General features: G+C 40.2%; 1 protein-coding gene across 3 annotated transcripts in view; it reads right to left on the bottom strand.

The window, feature by feature from the left end:
* Gfpt1 (glutamine--fructose-6-phosphate transaminase 1) overlaps positions 1–18897 on the bottom strand; it is a 57358-nt gene extending 38461 nt beyond the window's left edge. The window contains exons 1-7 of one of the 3 annotated variants that reach the window (XM_051203438.1): positions 18745–18897; positions 13018–13125; positions 9741–9848; positions 8891–9016; positions 6380–6438; positions 5052–5186; positions 3510–3571 (exon numbers count right to left, since the gene is read on the bottom strand). In XM_051203438.1, the coding sequence (XP_051059395.1) occupies positions 3510–3571; positions 5052–5186; positions 6380–6438; positions 8891–9016; positions 9741–9848; positions 13018–13125; positions 18745–18751 (605 nt within the window). In that variant the 5' untranslated portion in view covers positions 18752–18897. Of the gene's footprint in view, positions 1–3509; positions 3572–5051; positions 5187–6379; positions 6439–8890; positions 9017–9735; positions 9849–13017; positions 13126–14958; positions 15061–18744 lie in introns of those variants that run through there. The other 2 variants (XM_051203439.1, XM_051203440.1) reach the window with 2 other exon arrangements.
* Between the last annotated feature and the right edge of the window lie 1112 nt (positions 18898–20009).

Genomic DNA, 20009 nt, shown 5'->3' with positions numbered 1-20009 from the left:
ACTACATTAGAAAACTGAGTCCCTAGGCCACACCTGAATACTTCTAATAAATAGTACTTCTAATAAACTGGCAAATTACAATTGCATTAAAGTTTTACTGAGACAGTGAAGCCCTTCTGCATCTGTTTCATGCTTGACAGCAATTCTGAGTGCTGGAAAGGCTATGTGATCCAACAAACTCAAATATTTGCTATCCCCCCCCAAACAAAAAAAAAAAAAAAAAAAAATAAACAAAAAATATTTTAAAAAAAAATATATTTAATTTTTCTTTTCCCCCAAAAAAAACACATTTTTTATTAAATATTTTTTTAAAAAAAAACAAAAAAAAAGGTGGTACAATTACTTAAAATTTATGGTTTTTTTTTTAAAAAAAGCCATCCTACCCAAAACCATCCACAGATTCAAAACAATCCCCATTAAAACCCCACCACAATTCTTCACCGACCTTGAAAGGATAATAATTAACTTTATATGGAAAAACAAAAGACCCAGGATAGCCAAAACAACCCTATACAATAAAAGAACATCAGGAGGCATCACCATTCCTGACTTTAAGCTCTACTACAGAGCTATAGTTCTGAAAACAGCCTGGTATTGGCATAAAAATAGACAGGTAGACCAATGGAATCGAATTGAAAATCCTGATATTAATCCATGCACCTATGAACACCTGATTTTCGACAAAACAGCTAAAATGATACAATGGGGCAAAGACAGCATCTTCAACAAATGGTGCTGGCACAATTGGATGAGGGTGTGTAGAAGACTGCAGATAGACCCATGTCTGTCGCCATGCACAAAACTCAAGTCCAAATGGATCAAAGACCTCAACATCAATCCAGCCACATTGAACCTCTTAGAAGAGAAAGTAGGAGGTACCCTTGAACAAATTGGTATAGGAGACCGCTTCTTGAACATAACTCCAGGGGCACAGACACTGAAAGAAACAATTAATAAATGGGACCTCTTCAAACTTAGAAGCTTCTGTAAGGCAAAGGACACAGTTGACAAGACCAAACGGCAGCCCACTGACTGGGAAAAGATTTTCACTAATCCTATATCCGACAAAGGGCTGATCTCCAAAATATACAAAGAACTCAAGAAACTAGTCAACAAAACACCAAATAACCCTATTAAAAAATGGGGTACAGAACTGAAGAAAGAATTCTCAATGGAGGAAATCAAAAAGGCTGAAAGACACTTAAGAAAATGCTCCACATCCTTAGCTATCAGGGTAATGCAAATCAAAACAACTTTGAGATACCATCTTACCCCTGCCAGAATGGCTAAAATTAGAAACACCAGTGATGACTTATGTTGGAGAGGATGTGGAGAAAGTGGAACACTCCTCCACTGCTGGTGGGAGTGCAAACTCATACAGCCACTTTGGAGATCAGTATGGCGGTTCCTCAGGAAAATGGGAATTAGTTTACCACAGGACCCGGCAATCCCCCTCTTAGGCATATACCCAAAGGATTCACATCAATGCAACAAAGACATCTGTTCAACTATGTTCATAGCAGCACTATTTGTAATAGCAAGAACCTGGAAGCAACCTAGATGCCCTTCAATTGAAGAATGGTTAATGAAGATGTGGCACATCTACACAATGGAATACTACTCTGCAGGAAAAAATAATGGTATCTTGAAATTCGCAGGCAAGTGGATGGCACTTGAAGAAACCATCCTGAATGAGGTAACCCAGTCACAAAAAGAGGAACACAGTATGTACTCACTCATATATGGATTTTAGACCTAGATCAAATGATCACCAGCCTATAATTCACATCACCAGAGGAACTAGGATACAAGTTGTATTCTAAGAGATTCATATAAAGTCCCTCACAGAACTGGGAAGGGACAAGTCCCCCAGACCTCAGGTATAGTGGGGGAGGACAGCTAATGGAGAGAGAAGTAGGAGAAAATGAGAGGGAGGAGAGGAAGGCATGTGTGACTAGGAGGATTGAGCCTGGTTAGGAATGGAAAATAGGAAAGAGAGAGAGAGACAGAGACAGAGAGAGAGAACATAAAAGAGGGAGCCAATATTGGTTTGAAGATAAAGTTGAACACAAAGAAAGGTCGAGGGAACTACAAGACTGCTCCCAACTAACAATCTCAGCTTCCGTGGAAAGGCTATCATAAATGCCCTTCCCGGAGAGTGAGATCAACAACTAACTTCTCCATGGAGTCCTCAACTAATGCCTGTTGAAAACAGGAGCAAACACCCATACATAAACACTGAGTCAAACTAGAACCCAGAAGCAGATGGAGAGGACAAGACCATGCGGTAGAAGTACATAGAGACAGCTTACCTGAACAAGGAGGAGCTAAGGGCCACTAGACTGATAGCTGGGAAGCCAACAGAGGTCTGACTCGGACTCCCCTGAATATGGGTCTCAGCCAGAAGGTCTGAGCAGTCTAAGAGACCTCAGACAGTGGAGCCAGGATGTATCCCTGGTGCACAAAAGGACTTTGCAAACATATCCCCCATGGAGGGATAACTGCCTTATTCTAGAGATAGGAGAGAAGCCCTAGTCCCTACTTCACAGGACCTGTCAGATCTACATGACCCCAACTGGATGGCATTCCCCTACATATTGTATTGTGGTGGGGGGTTGGGAGGGGAGGGTGTTTAGAGTGCATGGGAGAGGGTAGAGAGGGCAAAAGGGAGGGAAGGAGGGAGGGAGGGCTTGGGGGGGGGGAGGGAGGGAGGGAGAGGGAACTGGGATCGACATGTAAAAATAATAATAAAAAAAAAAAAAAAAAAAAAAAAAAAAAAACGCTTTGACTCCAAAATTTAAGTTGAAGAACAAGTTACTGGGGAAAAGTATTTCTATTTTTGTTTCCACAGAAAATGAAAAGATGTGGATTCCTTCCAGACTAATGTGGTTTGATCACACCAGACCGCCTGAAACAGAGTACAAGCTGATCCTACATTCCAAACAGCTGGACAAAACAGCCCTACAGACTACAGCTAGGATATCTGAATCTTCTTCGAATCCCCCAAGACAGCGCCCCTTACCAGCAGGAAGTAGTTTGGAAAGAACGACGCCCAAATTCCCAAATATTGTGTATAAATGTTTGTTTTCATTTAATTGGACTTTGTTATATAAAATTAAATAAAAAATACTCTATATGCAAAAAAAAAAAAAAAAATAAACATATGTGTAAATTAAAAAAAAAAAAAAAAAAAAAAAAAAAAAAAAAGAATATGGCATGTTTACAAAAAATATGGAGAAAGTTAATGCTTCAGAGCTGAAATTAAAGAATATTCCATATCCAAATTCATAAAGAGCCACCAGGCTCACCAAAGACAAATCCCAATGCCAAAGGGTATTTGCTTTACTCTGAGATTCTGTTAAAGAATGGTACAAGAAAGGAGTATATAGAAATAAACACAGGCAAACCTCTAAGAAAACAATAAAGGGCCATTCACAAGCTACTGAGAATTATCCTGTATCCCAAATGTTACAAAGTACATGTCATCATTAGTCTTAAAGCTACTGTACCTTGTGCCAACTGCTTGCCCAGGAAAATGAACACTTTTAAACACAAGTGCAAAAGCACCTTCCTATGGAGGAAAAGGAAACATCAGCAATATTTCTTGGTAATAATTATCTAACAAAAACATTTAAAACATACTGACTTTTTCATGGACACTTCTTTTGAACTGGTTTTTTGTTTGTTTTATTTTTATTAAAAAAAAAAAAAAAGTATCCATTTTAGATGTAGCAAGATCTCCCTAACATTCAAGTTCACATTTTAGGTAGATTATTGATTCATGAGCTCTGATGTGAACAAACTAACATCAAGCTTACTTTCAAACACTGCTTCTAAAGGCAGACCCCCTGGAAAGTTACCTGGCCATTTCAAAACAGACACATATCTTTCAGACTACTAATTTGTTCAGGAGGTCAAAATTAGCAAAGATCCCAAACTCCAAAACCAAAACCCATCCTTGGCCCTCATCATATTCCAATACTAATTTCCACTCTTTCTGCCATCAGTCTTGAGCTTAACAAGTATACACAATCATAATTATTAAACGGGATGGAGAAACCGGGTAGTGATGGCACAAGCTTTTAATCCCAGCACTCAGGAGGCAGAGGCATGTAGATCTCTGTGAGTTTGAAGGACAGCCTGGTCTACATAGAGAGCTCGCTCCAGGATAGACAGGGCTGTTACATAGAGAAACCCTATCTAAAAAAAAAAAAAAACAAAACCAACCAAACAAATAAACGAATAAATGAATGAATGAATGAACGAGAGATGGCTCTCTGATAAAAGTAATGCTGCTCTTGAAGAGGACTTGAGTTTGTTTCCCAGCACCCACACTGAGCAGCTCACAACCACCTGAACCTCTAGCTTCAGAGGGTCCAATGCTCTCTACTGGTCTCCACAGACAGTAATACTGACTCTACACATGTACACACACAGGTGTATGCACACATACACACACACAGAGAGAGAGAGAGAGAGAGAGAGAGATGCTGACAATAAAATACCTTACAAATAAAGCTGTCTATTGTTAGTCCTTTGAATTAAAAAAAAAAAAAAAAGAAAATGAATCAGCATAGTACCTGCTAATCAAACCTCATTTTAAGAAAGCTATTTGAAATTAACATTAGCATAATTATTTTGCATATTGTCTATGTATTGAACATGCATGTTAGTATGTGTGTGGCCATACATGGTTGTGGTTATAGATGTGGGTGTGTAGCACATGTATGAATATAGGTAGAGGCCAAAGTTTTGATGCTGGCTATCTTATTCAATTGCTCTGTTCCTTATATACTAAGGTAGGGTCTCTCACATGACCCCAGAATTTGCTGATTCAGCTAGTGCACCCAGCCAACCAGACAGCTTGCTCCAGAATCTTGTTCCACCTCCTGGGAGCTGGCACTATAAAAAGACTTCCATGTCTACCCAGCATTTCTGTGGGTTCTGGGAATCTGAACTCTGGCCCTCATATTTGCATTGCCAGTGCTTTACTGCTGAGTCATTCATTAACTCAAGCCTAATATAGTAATCTTAAAAGTATGGTTTTATACCAGTTGTTGAATAACTCTCTCCACCAAGGTAGTAAAACTGACGTCCTGACTTTCCCAGTTGTCATACATATACTTGACAAGCTTAGCAATGGTTTCTGTATCTGTTTCAGATTCAAAGTCATAGCCTTTGCTTTCCTGCAAGTAGAAAAAAGAAAAAAGACATTTAAATAAATACAATGTTCAAATCGTTTTTAACTTCATGGTTCCTTTATGTTAACCTTTTAAAAAAAAATTATTAGATTTATTTTATTTTATGTGTGGCTGTTTTGCCTGCATATATCCCTGTGCATGTATGTTGATTGCTGCCGTTGGAGGTCAGAAGAGGGCATCAGATCGCCTGAAACTGAAGATACAGACAGATGTTAAACACCATGTGGGTAATGGGAATCAAATCCAGGTCCTCTGCAAGAGCAACAAGTGTGCTTAACTACTAGGTCATCTATCTAGCTCTGTGCAAATATTTTCTAGAATTTTTTGCTCAAAAACATAATAATGTGTGTGCATGTATGTGATGAGTACAGGCATAAGTGTGTCACAGTATGTGTTTGGAGGTTGGAGGACAACTTTGAGGAATCAGTTTTCTCTTTCCACTGTGCAGGTTTCAGGTAATGAACTCAATGTTGTCAGGTTTCAGTGGCAAACACTGAGCTATCTCACCAGCCTAATTACTAACTTTTTTTGGATGTCATACTGAATTTACACAAAATTTAAATTAATTTTAATTTAACTTAAATTAATTTATAATAATATATTTAATAAATGATTCAATTAATTTAAGATTATTAATTTTAATCAAAATTAAATTCTGATTATAGAGAAACAAAATGTTATTAAGTAGAAGTTAATACACTTAACATATATACCTCATATGAATTAAATCATTAATAATTAAAATATAGTTAGAGTATATAATATTCAAAATACTAGTTTCATAATAAGCAATGATTCTTTGGTGATCTTTAGCTTTCCAGTTGTTATACATGGTTATACATGGCCATTTAAACTTAAATTTAAAACCCAGTTTCTCTGTCACAGACGTTGAGCAGTCCCGTATGCACAGCTCCCACTATGCTGGATACAGATAATTCCCATCACTGCAGAAACTCAACAGACATTGCTGAGGTGGCACTGACTCAGTACAGCACAGCTAGCCCTCAAAATGCTCCACAAGAAATCAGAGCTGCTCCACCCTCAACAGAGAGAAATACAATAAGCCATACACCCTGTGATTATCTTGGGAATTACTTGAGCAGTCTAAATAATGTTGTACATCCCTGACTCTCAGAAATATTCTCAAAGATAGTGTCTTCTGGTGTCACTTTACTTACCAAAAACTTTTTCAAGTCTTTGTAGTTGGTGATGATTCCATTATGAATAACAATAAATTCTAGAAGAGATTAAAGTATTGACAAAATATAAGAAGTCTGATAAATCCTATGATTGTGGACAGATTTTCCTTTATGTTTTCTTTTTTTGTTTTTGTTTTTGGGGTTTGAATCCAGGACTTTCTACATGTTAGGCAAGCACTCTGCCACTTAAACTACCTCCCTGGTCCATCTATTTCACATTTTTGAGACAAGGTCTCCCCAATGTAGCCCAGGCTAGCTTTGAACTAGTGGGAACCCTCCAGCTCTGTCAACCAAGTGCTAGGGTTACAGGTGCGCACCACCACATCTGGTGGTAAATAGATTCTTCTCAAGTCAAAAAGTTAGTATACTAGTGAGTGTCCTCCAGGCTATGTGCTTCTTTTTGTGCCTTGCCATCGGGCAACTCAACAGCACTGCTTCTGTGCTGTGCTGATGCACACAGTGTTAGTGGGCATGCACATGAGGAAACAAAACAGTTCACTTCTGCTGCATTAAACTACCACCCTAACACTACAGAACAAAAGGAGTAGAGCAAGTCTCCTGCACCTGTTTCCTCACTTGCAAAACCCTTACTGACCACTCTCAGTCTCTGTTCATTTATTCTTTGCTTACGTTTAAAAAGAAGTCTTTTACAACTAAAACATTCTCAGTGACACTAAATAAAGTTTAAGAACTAATAACTACATAATTACCAAGTTCTATAAATTGGTTTGTGTAAGGTCCAGATGACTCCTGGAAATGTCACATGAAAATGTCAAAGTAGCATTCCAAGAGTAAATAAATATAATCCTGAGAGATCAATTTCATCTATTTTTATTAAATGATGACTGAAAAATGTTAAAAATAGATAACCAAGAGTTAACAGTATTATGTGCATCCATGACAGTATACAGTGTGGCTTTAAATTCACAAATCAAAAGAATAATTATGTATGGAGATGGTGACACACGCCTTCAATCCCAGCACTCAGGAGGCAAAGGAAGGAGGACTTCTGAGTTCAAGGCCACCCTGGCCTAACAGTGAGTTCCAGGCCAGCCAGGGCCTCAAACTGAGACCCTGTCAAAACAATAACCAAAAAGAATAATTATTACTAAATACAATGGTTTTGTTGCCCAGGCTGGTTTCAATTTCCTGCCTTAGCCTTCTACATAACCAGAACAACAGGCATGGGTCATCACACCTAATGCAAATCTAATTTATATTAAAGCATTCAAAATGTTCTGTATACCTAGAGACCTAACATTTGTCTCAAAAAAGAAAGTAATCAAGACTACTGAGCTTACTGGGATCAATTCAAAAAGAAACAGGAACCAACTCAAATAAGCTCCCAGTATGGCAAAGCAGGAAAATTGCTGCAGCAACCAGAGGACTACTCAGTGTATTCAGATGAATCAACTATCTACCACAAACTACTTGGGAGGTGCCTCAATAGTGCAGCACATAGCACTTTAGTCTCATCAACTGTTTTGGGAGAAGGAGAAAGGAGCAAGAATGGTAAAGATAGAGTGCAGTGTGGGACATGTAATGACATATGTACGTCATAAGAAAACCCATTCTTTGTATGCTAACTCAAAAATCAACTTCAAAGACACTCAAAATAATTACCATGATAATTACCAAAATAATTACCATTTATAATAATGAAGAAAAAAAACCCCACATTACGCAGCATAACATTAAAATCACTTCATCAAGCATTTACCCTGACTTTCCTATGAAACTATACCTCAGGGTAACCAAGCAGTTATAGACATATCCGAGCTCCAACTGAATGAGGACTTGAGGCACTTAAGGCATTCAATAATCCCTACAATCTCAGCAGTAATCACCAGTGGCTAATATGACAAATACTGTGAACCAGCTATGGAAATAATCACAATTCTCATTTATGAGAAATACTCAGGGTTGTAGACACAGCTCATGCTGAAGACCTGCTAGCATCAGTGCTCCCTCGGCTCAATGCCTGGGGCTGGAAAAATAAAATAACAGATCTATTTAGGAGGGCATGATGGCACACAGCTATAATCTCAGTTCTTGGGAGACAAGGAAAGGAGGATCAATGCAAGTTCAAGGCCAGCCAGACCTACAGAGTGAAACCATTTTAAAAAACAAATAAAACAGACCAAAAAAACTGAAGACACAGGGAAATATTAAATGACATGACTAGATATAATTAGCAATACCTAGACTACAGGAAATTTACAGATAAACAACACATTAAATTATAAGAGAAAGAGATAAAAAAGACTGGCATATTGAAGAGTTACCAATCTTTATTATTGGAATTCGAAAATATCCTATACAAGGAGAATTGTTGAAGTTTGGTTATGGGATCAAGTTTTGTATACTCCCTGAACATGTTTTGAAATTTCCAGATGAGAATCTAATTAAAATAACAACATAAGCACCTTGATTTTCCTCCCATCACTGGCCCACTAAAATCATTTCCAAGTGCACACAAGCTATTCATACCATTATTTTTATCAGAGCGTTGGGGGTGACTATTGATAGGACTAGGTTCTCCATGTGTTGCCCAACGGGTATGAGCTATTCCAAGATGTACGTCAAATTCTATATCCAAGTCCATATCTTGTTGTTCTGTAAAAGATAAAATTTAAAACTATATTTGATAATGGTATAGATGTAAGCTATATTAAATATAACTACACCAGTACCCCCATTCACAAGGTTTTTGTTTCAAGATACTCAAAGTGTCTTTCAAGGTGTCTGCAACTGAAAATGGTATAGAGCTTTACATATAGCATGTGTTTTCCTATACGATGTCATTATGGCCTACGGGCACATCATTTTCTGCTTGAGACGTGACAGCAGAACTAGCACCAATTTGGTTTTTTCTCAATTTTAAATAGAAGGTTCATCCTTACCATATCTCCTAGCAGACTCAGCATTTGGTTTTCCTTCTTTCCTTGTTAACTAAGAACTTTCACCCTCTCCCTTCACAAGAAGCACCTTCTGGGTTTTCTGGCAGATCAGCAAACCAGCATCAGCATATTGCATTTGGGATCATTATCAAGCAAAGTAAAAACCATGCCAAGTGGACACATATGAGCAGCCCACATATGCGAGGCCCATCCTCAGGATGGCTCTTCTGAAGCTTCTGCATTTAGAGGTCTGAGCTTGCCCTAAACCCACTGCACCTAAATTCCTTCCTAGTTGCTATGATCACTTCTGAAGCTCAGAGACAATTTAAATCCAAGCAGTTAACAAAATTACTTTTCTTCCTTCTCTTCAACCTTTAAGTCTTCCTCAAAATGGATTCCAAAATACGAGAGAACGGGAAAAATCAAACTAAGTACATTACTGTGAACTTCTTCATCCAGTGCCTTAACTTTTCCTTTCTTCTTAATGAGTTGTATTTTGCAGGCATTGGCTTCCCAGTCTTTGTCATTGCCGCCATCAAGTCCCACACCTAAATTATCAAGAGACAGGTAAGAAAGCAAGACTTAGAAACTGGTTGTTAAAGTACCAATATGAGGCAATAATAATAATACTAATAACAACAACAACAACAATAATAATAATAATGGGAAATTACATGTTCATATAATTAACTAATTTACCAAGTAGATTTTCTGAAAATCTATTACGTATTAAGTGACAAAAAATGAAAATAAGGCTGGGGGAAAGCAGTTCAGTGGTAAAGAGCTTATTTAGCATGCATGGGGCCTTGGGTTCAAACCCAGCATCAGAAAACAGGGTAAGAGAAGGGAGGTCATGAAAGGGGTTAGGAGAACTCAATTCTCGTCTAACAGTCTGTTGAGAGAACAGAGAAAGACTAATGATAATCAAAATTATTATTTGTACAAGCAATTGCTGCCAGGCAGTGGTGATGCACGCCTTTAATCCCAGCACTTGGGAGACAGAGACTTGTGGATCTGAGTTCAAGGCCAGCCTAGTCTACAGAGCAAATTCTAGGTCAGGGCTACACAGAGAAACCCTGTCCAAACACACACACACACACACACACACACACACACACACACACACACACACACACACACACACCAAAAAAGCAATTGCTATATAAATTATAAACTGTGAAAAAGTGCCATAGGCACAATGGAGAACTACAGAAGACAGGCACGCCCCCTGAGGGGAAAACAAGTAATAGTCAGGAAAGTATCTCTCAACATTTTACTTTAGTTACTAAGGAACTTGAAAAACTTTCATAGACCCTGAAGGTCATTTCAAACAGAAACAATATAGAAACAATATGGCAAATGCTCTAAAAATGGCAGAGAGAAGGATGGGTTGGTGAGGAAGAAAGAGGATATTACATCAGCAACAAAGCAAAAACATAGAAGACCTGCTTTAACAGGTGATGGAGATAAATGAGGGAAACACAAGGACCTGGACAGGGTTTGAGAAGGCAAGGTTCTCTCCTGGATTCAAAGGATCTGTAGAGTGATTATGAATAGAATGGGGCATAGAACAGAATGAGGTACGTTGTGAGAACCACAGTGTTCAGTTCAATTAAGAACCTGCAAAGTGCACTGTGGTCTATCCAGGAAGATACTTCTAGAAGGCACCTGGAAACATGGGTCTGCAACATAGGAAGCATACTGGGATAAGAAATACATAAGACAGGTGTGGTAGCACAAACCTGTAATCCTAGCACTCCACATACTGAGGCAGCAGAATGGTAAGTTTGAGACCAGTGTTGTCTACAAAGAAAGACTGTCTCAAAAACCTAACAAAACATATGGATTGTAAATCACAATATACAGGGTTAATGAAGTTATCTCACCATGACAATACAAAGACAGCGAGGTGAGGAAACATTCTCTAAGGAGTAGTGATCATGCCTATAATCTCAGCACTGGGCTATACAGAAGAACCTAATCTCAATAAATAAATACAAAATGAAAAAATCTTCAAGGTTATTCCTATTTAAGACATAAGGAAAGAAGTCTCCAAAGCTGACAGAAAACAATCAGCATCCATATAAGAAGATATGTTGTTGGAAAAGCTAAAACTAGAGAAATTTGAACAACTAAGGTATAGGACTGAAAATGAGAAACCATCACTGCTATCCTTAGGAAGACTAAGGTTGGCCCTTGATTGGCATCTAGGATCTTAGATTTCAGGGGGATGCCTACCATGTGAAAGGGCTGAGTATGGTTCCTGTGCCTAGACTGTTGTTCATGAAAAAAATGTGTCCCTCTGGGATGGACTGCTGCTGGGGGCTGGGCATTGTGCTCTGGGCCCTGAGTCACCAGGGATTTACCTACTAGACAACATTCACATGTACCATCTCAACCTACTGCTAGGGAAGTTAAGAATATCTTGTTAAAAGAGGCCTCTTAGAAGCTTAAGCCTGTTTCCTGCAAACTTCATCCTACACCCATTCCCGTTCCTAATTGTGATCTAGATTCTTCTGCTGTAGTGAATCACAAAGCTACACATTCAACTCTCTGCTGAGGCTCATGAGCCACTGCAGCAACCATGGAATGGGAGCTTCCAGTGGACCCTAACACAGGGAGCTAAAGTCAAAGTGACTCTGCCATTTTTAGTTGGCTTGTCATTAGATAAATCAGAGAATCTTGGCTCAGGATACCACTCAGTAGAAGAGTGCTTACCTAACATGTACAAGACTCTAAACTTGAATCTCCAGCACAAAAAGACAAAAACATTTCTTCATGTTTAAATGACATAGCCTAAGTCCATGGAGAGAAAAAGAAAAGAAAAACAGATGGATTTATAGGGGCTAGAGAGATGGCTCAGAGGGTAAGAACTGTTCTTGCAAGAAACCAGAGTTCAGTTCCAAGCACCCATGTAAAGCAGCTCACAGCCACATGTAGCTCTAGCACCTGCACTCATGCACGCGCACGCGCACACACACACACACACACACACTTTTAAAAAAATCAATTAAATACTTTAAAAGAACCAAGAATTTTTAGGGTAAGGTGCTCTACATCTTATTCCCGTAAAAATGTCCTATGATTTACAGTTTTTTCTTTTTAAAAAATTATTTACGTTTATGTAATGTATATTGGTTTGCCTATATGAGGGTATTGGATCCCTTGGAATTGGAGTTACAGACAGTTATAAGCTGCCATGTGGGTGCTGGGAATTGAACCCAGGTCCTCTGGAAGAACAGCCAGTGTTCTTAACCACTGAGCCATCTCTTCAACCCCCCATAATTTATGTTTTTATAGTCAACTTTTGCTTTATTGTTTGAGACAAAGTCTCCTGCAGTCCAGGCTGGCCTCAAATTTAATATGTATCTAAGGATGACTTTGAACTTATCTTCCTGCCTCTGCTTCCTCAATGCTGGGATTACAGGTATGAACATCAAACCCAGTTTGTGTGTGTGGTGCTAGGGATGAACCCAAGGCTTCAAGTATGCTAACAACTAAGTACCAGCCTCAGCCCCAGTGCAACATTCTTTATAAAGGAAATCACTATGAGAAGCAATGTCCACATAAATGAAATGACATGAGGAAACCCTTCAGACTTGAATTGTATTTAAAAAACAAAGCAATAACAGAATTAAGTCTCCTAAAAATAATAAAAATACTACTTAAGAGTCAAGAATCAATGCAAACCCCATAGTATATTTTTAAAGAAAATACCAGCAGAATCATAGCCTCTGTACTCCAATCGCTGAAGGCCTTTGATTAGGGTCTCCAAGATTTCTCGTCTTGTTCGGGGAACGTGGTAATTTAAATAGGCAAATATACCTGCAAAAAATAAAGAAATATTTAATGGGCAACTCTAATGAATCAAACCTGACATAATTATATTTAGGCTATACAAAAATATAAAGCTAGAGTTCAGTTTTAGAAAAGAAATAAACTCTCATCTCAAATTATTTAGAGCCCATGGAACTTTTTTTTAAAGAGGATCTTCTTATAAACATAAGATTAACAAAAATATGTTCAAATAAATATCTAGTTATTTTCAACAAAGCTTATAAGGTTAATCATTTATTTCCTTAACTGCCATTTTGTCAACTAAATTTATTTTTCTAAAATTAGGCAAACCTGTGGACTATATTGTATATCCTATTGCATTAAACACACACACCTTCTAGTATTTTAAGCCACTATAGTTCCTATAACTATATAGTTAAAATGACTACTTCTACTATCAATAATGTTTAGGGATAAACTGTTTAAAATTTTTTATTTTGGTTTTTTGATACAGGGTTTCTCTGTGTAACAACCCTGGCTGTCCTGGAACTCTGTGGACCAGGATGGCCTCAAATTCAGAGATAATTTGCCTTTGCCTCCTGAGTTCTGGGACTAAAGGTGTGCACCACCAACACCTGGCAACAATTTTTTTTTTCTTTTTTCCCAGACCTGGAGACTACATGTGAGTTAAGTGTTCTAGCATTCAACCACAACCCAACACAGTAATTTAATAATAAAAATATCTAAGTATATAGCTGCCTCAAAATGTCTTGAATCAGGTTCAGGTACTTACAGAAGAGTAAAGACTGTAGAAGCCATAGGTAGTGGAGGATCAAAGCCAAACAGTGTCTTCAGGACATGACAGGACCTCTGAACTCATGAACTCATAATAAATGTGCTTGGCTGTTCTAACATAGAGTGGGAAGGGGCTCATGAACCCCCACCCCTAACTGAAGAGCTATAGATAGTTGAGCTATGGCTTCTGAAGGAGAGAATCAGATTAGGGTGTGGCTCCTGGTAGGTATTTACACCCTTTTGTATCCCTAAAGCCCTCCTCCTGCCATTTTCTATTCCAGTGACATTGATTAGAACATATACTTGTCATTCTGTGTCTGGTTGATTTCACTAAACACAATGTCCTGCAGTTTTCCACCATGTTCCTGAAAATACAGGGTTTCACTGTGTTTATGACTGAGTAGTATTCATAGTTACAAATACACACTTTCCTCATCCATTTGCCAATTAAAAGCATGATTTGTATTTTGAAAATGCTGCAATAAACATGTGGTTGAAATTCTCTTTGACTTAAGAATTTCATCTCAAATGCCCACTAGTGGAATTACTGGATAAACCTTAGTTTTATGTTTAGTCTGAGACATGATGTGAGTGCAGGTGTGTATATGCCACAGTGTATATATGGAGATCAAAGGGCTGCTCTTGGGAGTGGGTTCTTCTACCATGGGTTCAGGGGATCTAACTCAGGTTTGTATAGCAAGTACTTTTACTGCCTGAGCCATCTCACTGGCCTCCATTCCAGACAGGGTCTCACTGTGTAGCTCAGACTAGCACAAATTTACAATCCTTCTGCCTTAGCCTCCTGAGTGCTAGGACTACAGATGTGAAACATCATGCCTGATTCCCTAATACTACTTTATTTAAAAAAAAAAAATGCTAATTTCATAAGCAGAATTTCTTGTTTTTGTTTGCCGGCTTTAATACCCGGATTCAAGTAAACCCCAATGCAGTTTCAGACCATCAGCTTGAGCCATTATGCCCAGCCAAAGCTGTACCTGAAGTATTGACATTTGTTTTAAAAACTATTTTAATGTTTTATTACATTTATTTATGTGTGTGTATATTTGTGTATATTTGTGCACACACATTTATGTGGAGGTCAAAGACAACTTGAATGAGTCAGTCCTCTTCCTTTCTGTGGGTCCAGGAACAGAACTCCAGTTGTGGCTGGGCTTTTAATCCCAGCACTCGGTAGGCAGAGGCAGGCGGATCTCTGTGAGTTCGAAACCAGTCTGGTCTACAGAGTGAGTTCCAGGGAAGGAAGGGCTGTTATACAGAGAAACCTTATCTTGAAAAACCAATAACAGCAGAATACAAATAAATAAATTGAGTCAAAGTTACTAGGTTTAGTTTCAAAAGTTTCTAGAATGTTCATTCTTGCTAATTTTGGGTTCCCAGGAGCAGACATCACAAACTAGCATTAAAAAGCTCTTCCCATCTTCTATTGCTCATTTCCATTAGCCTTAGCACCTATTAACTTCTCTCCTTACCAGGAAATGTGTATTAAGCAATTAGTTAATTCCTCTCACAGCTTCTTTATACCCAGTATGATTTCTAAGGCTGTTAACAGTACTGGTTTTATGAGTCACTCTATCAGCTAGTTTCAACATCCCTCAATTACCTTCAAAGCAATTAGACAGTTTAATTACAAAAAGAAGTTTTTCAGTTTTGGTAGTGGATAAGTGAATAAAAATACATTCAATAGTGACAGTGTAAAATGGAGCCTCACAGTTGGAGAATAGCTATTGTTAACTATACAAATTCATTGAGATGTATAGACTTTGGGTAGCATTGATTTTGATATGTGATATTTGCAAGGATTTTTATAATAAATTTTAAAATATTAAAATAATTCTAATAATTTTTTTTAAGTTGAAAGGTTTGGGAGGTAGCCATTCCTATTATCCTAATACTTGAGAAGGTGAGATAGGATATCAGGAGTTGTGGTGGTTTCAATAAAAATGGCCCCCTTAGAGGAGTGATGAGCAAAGCGGTCAGAACCAGGCTGGAAAACCCCACAGAAACAGCTGACATGAACAAGGGGAGGGAGGGTCATGGACCCCAGACTGATAGCTGGGAAACCAGCATAGGATCATCCAGACTCCCTGAACATGGGTGTCAGTGAGGACTAGGCAGTGGATTTTTATCCTAATATACGAATGGGCGTTGGGAGCCCATTCCACATAAAGGGATACTTTCTCAGCCTAGACACACAGGGGAGGGCCTAGGCCCTGCTCCAAATGATGTGACAGACTTTGAAAACTCCCCATGGAAGGCCTCACCCTCCCTGGGGAGCAGAAAGGAGACGGTGGGTGGCAGGGGAGGAAGGGAAGGAGAGTGAACTGGGCTTGGCATGTAAAACAAGATTGCGTCTAATTTAAACTTTAAAAAAATCATAAAAAGAAAAAAGTGGCTCCCATAGACTCATAGGAAGTGGCACTATTCGGAGGTGTGGCCTTGTTGGAGTAGGTGTGGCTTTGTTGGAGGAAGTGTGTCACTTGGGGGTGGCCTTTAAGGTCTCAGAAGCCACAGCTAAGCCCAATGGCTCTCTTTCTCTTCCTGCTGCCTGTAACAGTAGAGCTCTCAGCTCCTTCTTTAGCACCATGCCTGCCTGCACACCACCATGTTTCCTGCCATGACAATAATGAACTAAATCTCTGAAGCTGTAATAAGAGTTGTCATGGTCATGATGTCTCTTCATAGCAATAAAACCCTAACACAGAAGTTCTCAGCCTGAGATACATCAAACCCTGGGAAAGGAGTGAGACAAAACAATATAGAAGAAAAAATAACCTCTCATCTTTTTAAGTTTCAAATTTTAGCTTAAAGGAAATGAGCTGAAAGGCAGGATCTTAGAAATGTTTCAAATACTGTGTGCTAGCACATTTGTTTTTCATAATCAGTGGAACTCAGTTTAATGGCTGTCATACACGAGTAGCCAGTGTAACTAACAATTTCCTCCTTCAAAGGCTTCCTTCATGAACTAGATCTGATTTCTTTTTTCTTTTTGTTTTACACTTTTCTTCCTGGAACAAGATGAGGAAATAACCTGCAACCAGAATGTTAGGCACTTGACTAAGCACACAACTCATCACTCAAACACAGTTAATTAGCTGGGAGTGGTGGCAGAGTCCTTTAATCCCAGCACTAGAGGATCAGGAGTTCAAGGTTATTCTATTCCCAGCTACACAGTGAATCAAGATCCCATCTCAAAAGACAAGAGAGAAAAGAACTACCAAATACAACACACTAGTAATTAGCCAGCTTGAAAATTCACTACTTACAACTCCAATCTAATTTACATGTTTTGCAAAACCAATCTATTAATAGTAAAAGTTAATTGACTATGAAGTCAGCTCTACTCCAATAATTTCAATATACAATAGGTGTTTCTGTTCAGATATTTTAGAATCTAGAATCTCTACACTTAAACCAGACGTTGAAATGATTAAACTCAGGAAAAACAACACTAATGAGTACGAACTACCTCCTGCTCAGTTCTCTCAAGTAAAAGACTACAAAGAATGTTCTCAATAGCTTCAACTCTTAAAACAATACCTATCTTTAAAAAGTAAGGTAGGCATGGTATGGGAGCCAGGCATGGTATGGTGGTTCATGCCTGGGATCTCAGCACTCATGAGACTGAAGGAGACCTATGAGCTAGACCAGCCTGAGGAACAACATGAGACACTATCTCTTTCTTCTAGTGCTCTTTCTTCTAGTGGTAATGTCAACTGTCAATTTTAAAAGGAAAGGCAATAATATAACTTTTTTATGGACTATAAATGGCTCATTCCCATTTTAGAGTATTATTAGTCATGTCACAAAATTCTCACAGTAACACTTTCAAATAATAATCTTAAAACATGGAATAAAAGAGCCTAACTTTTTTTTTTTTAATGGTTCCAGTAAAGACATGTTGAATAGGTGCACATGTCTGATGTGTGCTCTCTGGCCAGGACTCTTGCCCTGTCTCTTCCACAAGATCAGCTCTGAGCTCGCTTCATGAAGTTATTGATTTAGTAATGGTTCCTCCTGAGACTTAGAAGTAGCAGGAAGTTAATGTGCATTATCACTGTTAGAGCTCTAACTTGAATTCTATTAGGCCTGCTTAAAATAAAGTGACTAGAATTAGGTTTTTTAAAAATGCAAGATAAATTCAAGAAGTGCTACCAGCAAGGTGTCTTTCATATTTGTAATCACAGCACCTGGGAGACTGAGACAGGTCACAGAATTCCAGGACAAGCTAGACAATCATATCAGTAGAACCAGGTTACAGAAAGAAAAAGAGGGAGGGGGGTGAAGAAAGGCTGGGGGTGTGGCTAGGAGACAGAGGACTCGCTTAGCAAGATAACTTTATGAGTTTAATTCCCAATAGCACACAATACGTCCACAGGTTGCCTCACTCTCCTGGTGGACCCTTCCGTGGGCATCTTTCCATATCTCCTCGGTCGGTACTTTCAGCCCCGCACTTCTTCTAATGTAGACATTATCTATTCTCTGATCTCTACTCAAAGGAGCCCCTAGAGCTTCCAGCCGCCCGCCCCCCATCCCTTTAGTAACCTCTGACTCCCAAGGGCCCCACAATTTCCTCGGTGGGTCCCTCGTCTCCAGCATATTAACTCCGGCCGCCCCCTCAACCCAGGAATCCCCATCTTGGGAGTCCCAGCCCCACGGACAACCTTCTCCCCAGACACCCTTCTCCAGATCCCGGCTCTCCTCAGGACTCTCGCTCTGCTCAGGACGCCCACCCCACAGATCACCTCTTTCCTGAGGACCCCCGCCCCAAGGCCGCTCGTTGACTCGCGCAGTCCATCTCTGCCTTCACTGCGCGGGCCCTGCACCACCACACGCCCCCATCGCGGCCCTTACCGCACATGATGCTGGTCGAGGGCCGAGGGCCGAGCGGTCGGGCGCGCGAGAGCTTCGGAAGAGAGGACGAGCTCGGGCCGGGGTGGCGGCGATGAGGCAGAATCCGGGATGCGACAGCTCGGACACGACTGCCGGACTCCCGGCTCGTCCCTCAACTGCCGCCCCGCCCCCGGCAACGCGCGCCGCCGCGGCTTTCCCATTGGGTCGCGCCCGCGCCGCTCACGCGCAGGCCTTGCCCCCGAGGCGCGCAGGCGCGGAGCGGCGGGCAGCGAAGACGTGGCAGGGGCTCGTCCCGCATCCGGCTCAGGTTCCTGGAGCCGCCCGCCGAGGGCGAGCCGTGCTGTGGAGGCGGAGTGGGAATGTTTACAAAACTATTTGCAGCCCGAGAGGAGGAGAAAAAGAAAGAAGAAAGCGGAGGGCGGAAGGGAGAGCCTGGGACAGACGCGTCAGTGTGCTTCAGGAACGGCGGCCGGAACTGGGCGGTGGCACAGAAGTGTGCGAGCCTGCAGGCCGCCTCGGGGCTGCCTTTCCAGTGACGACCTGAGCCGACTAGAGGGAGTCGTGGGCATGGTGCACCCGCGATCGCTCATGCCATAAATGAGCGAAGAGAGGAAACGTGTTCCTGAGAAGTTATCGGGCGTTTGCTTCAGGAAGGTTTAAATAGTACCTTCGGGCAAATGTAGCTGGTTATCAGCCCTGTGTTGATAGCTCTAAAGGAAATAAATGTATAGGACCAGCGAGAGCAGATGTGCTGACCGCTGTTGAATAATCTCAGCTTGCCCCACCTTCTTACCACACGTACGAGCCCTGCGTGCCCTCTCACGAAACCGACATTCAAACCACACACCTGTATTACTCTGCAGAGTCCCACATCCCTGCCACTTTTAAAAGCAACCTCTTTTTGTCTTACCCAGAAGGCTTTAACTTTTCATCCACTGGTCTACCTCAAACAATAGGCTTCTATGTTAACGGCTTTTTTTCTCCCTCCCACTAAGTTCTAAGTTCCTTTATGAAGTAGTGGGGTTTCGAACAAACCACCTGCCTAATATAGACCCTAGCAAGAGGTAGAGAAATGGACCTCTGGATAGACACCTTAGCCTAAAGACCAACTCGGGAGACCACTAGGATGCTGCTGCCCAAGAGTCCAGGTGTGGTTTAAGTGCTTTGCAACCCTTGTGTCCTGGCAATAAACCTGTTGATGCCACAAAGAAAATGGCAAAAGTACTAGCGAACTGTTCCAACTATAGTAATGTGTCCAGCTGTTT

Source organism: Phodopus roborovskii, unplaced genomic scaffold (genome assembly GCF_943737965.1).
Source record: "Phodopus roborovskii unplaced genomic scaffold, PHOROB, whole genome shotgun sequence".
In the NCBI taxonomy this organism is placed as follows: Eukaryota; Metazoa; Chordata; class Mammalia; order Rodentia; family Cricetidae; genus Phodopus; species Phodopus roborovskii.
This window is presented reverse-complemented; position numbering and strand designations above follow the sequence as displayed.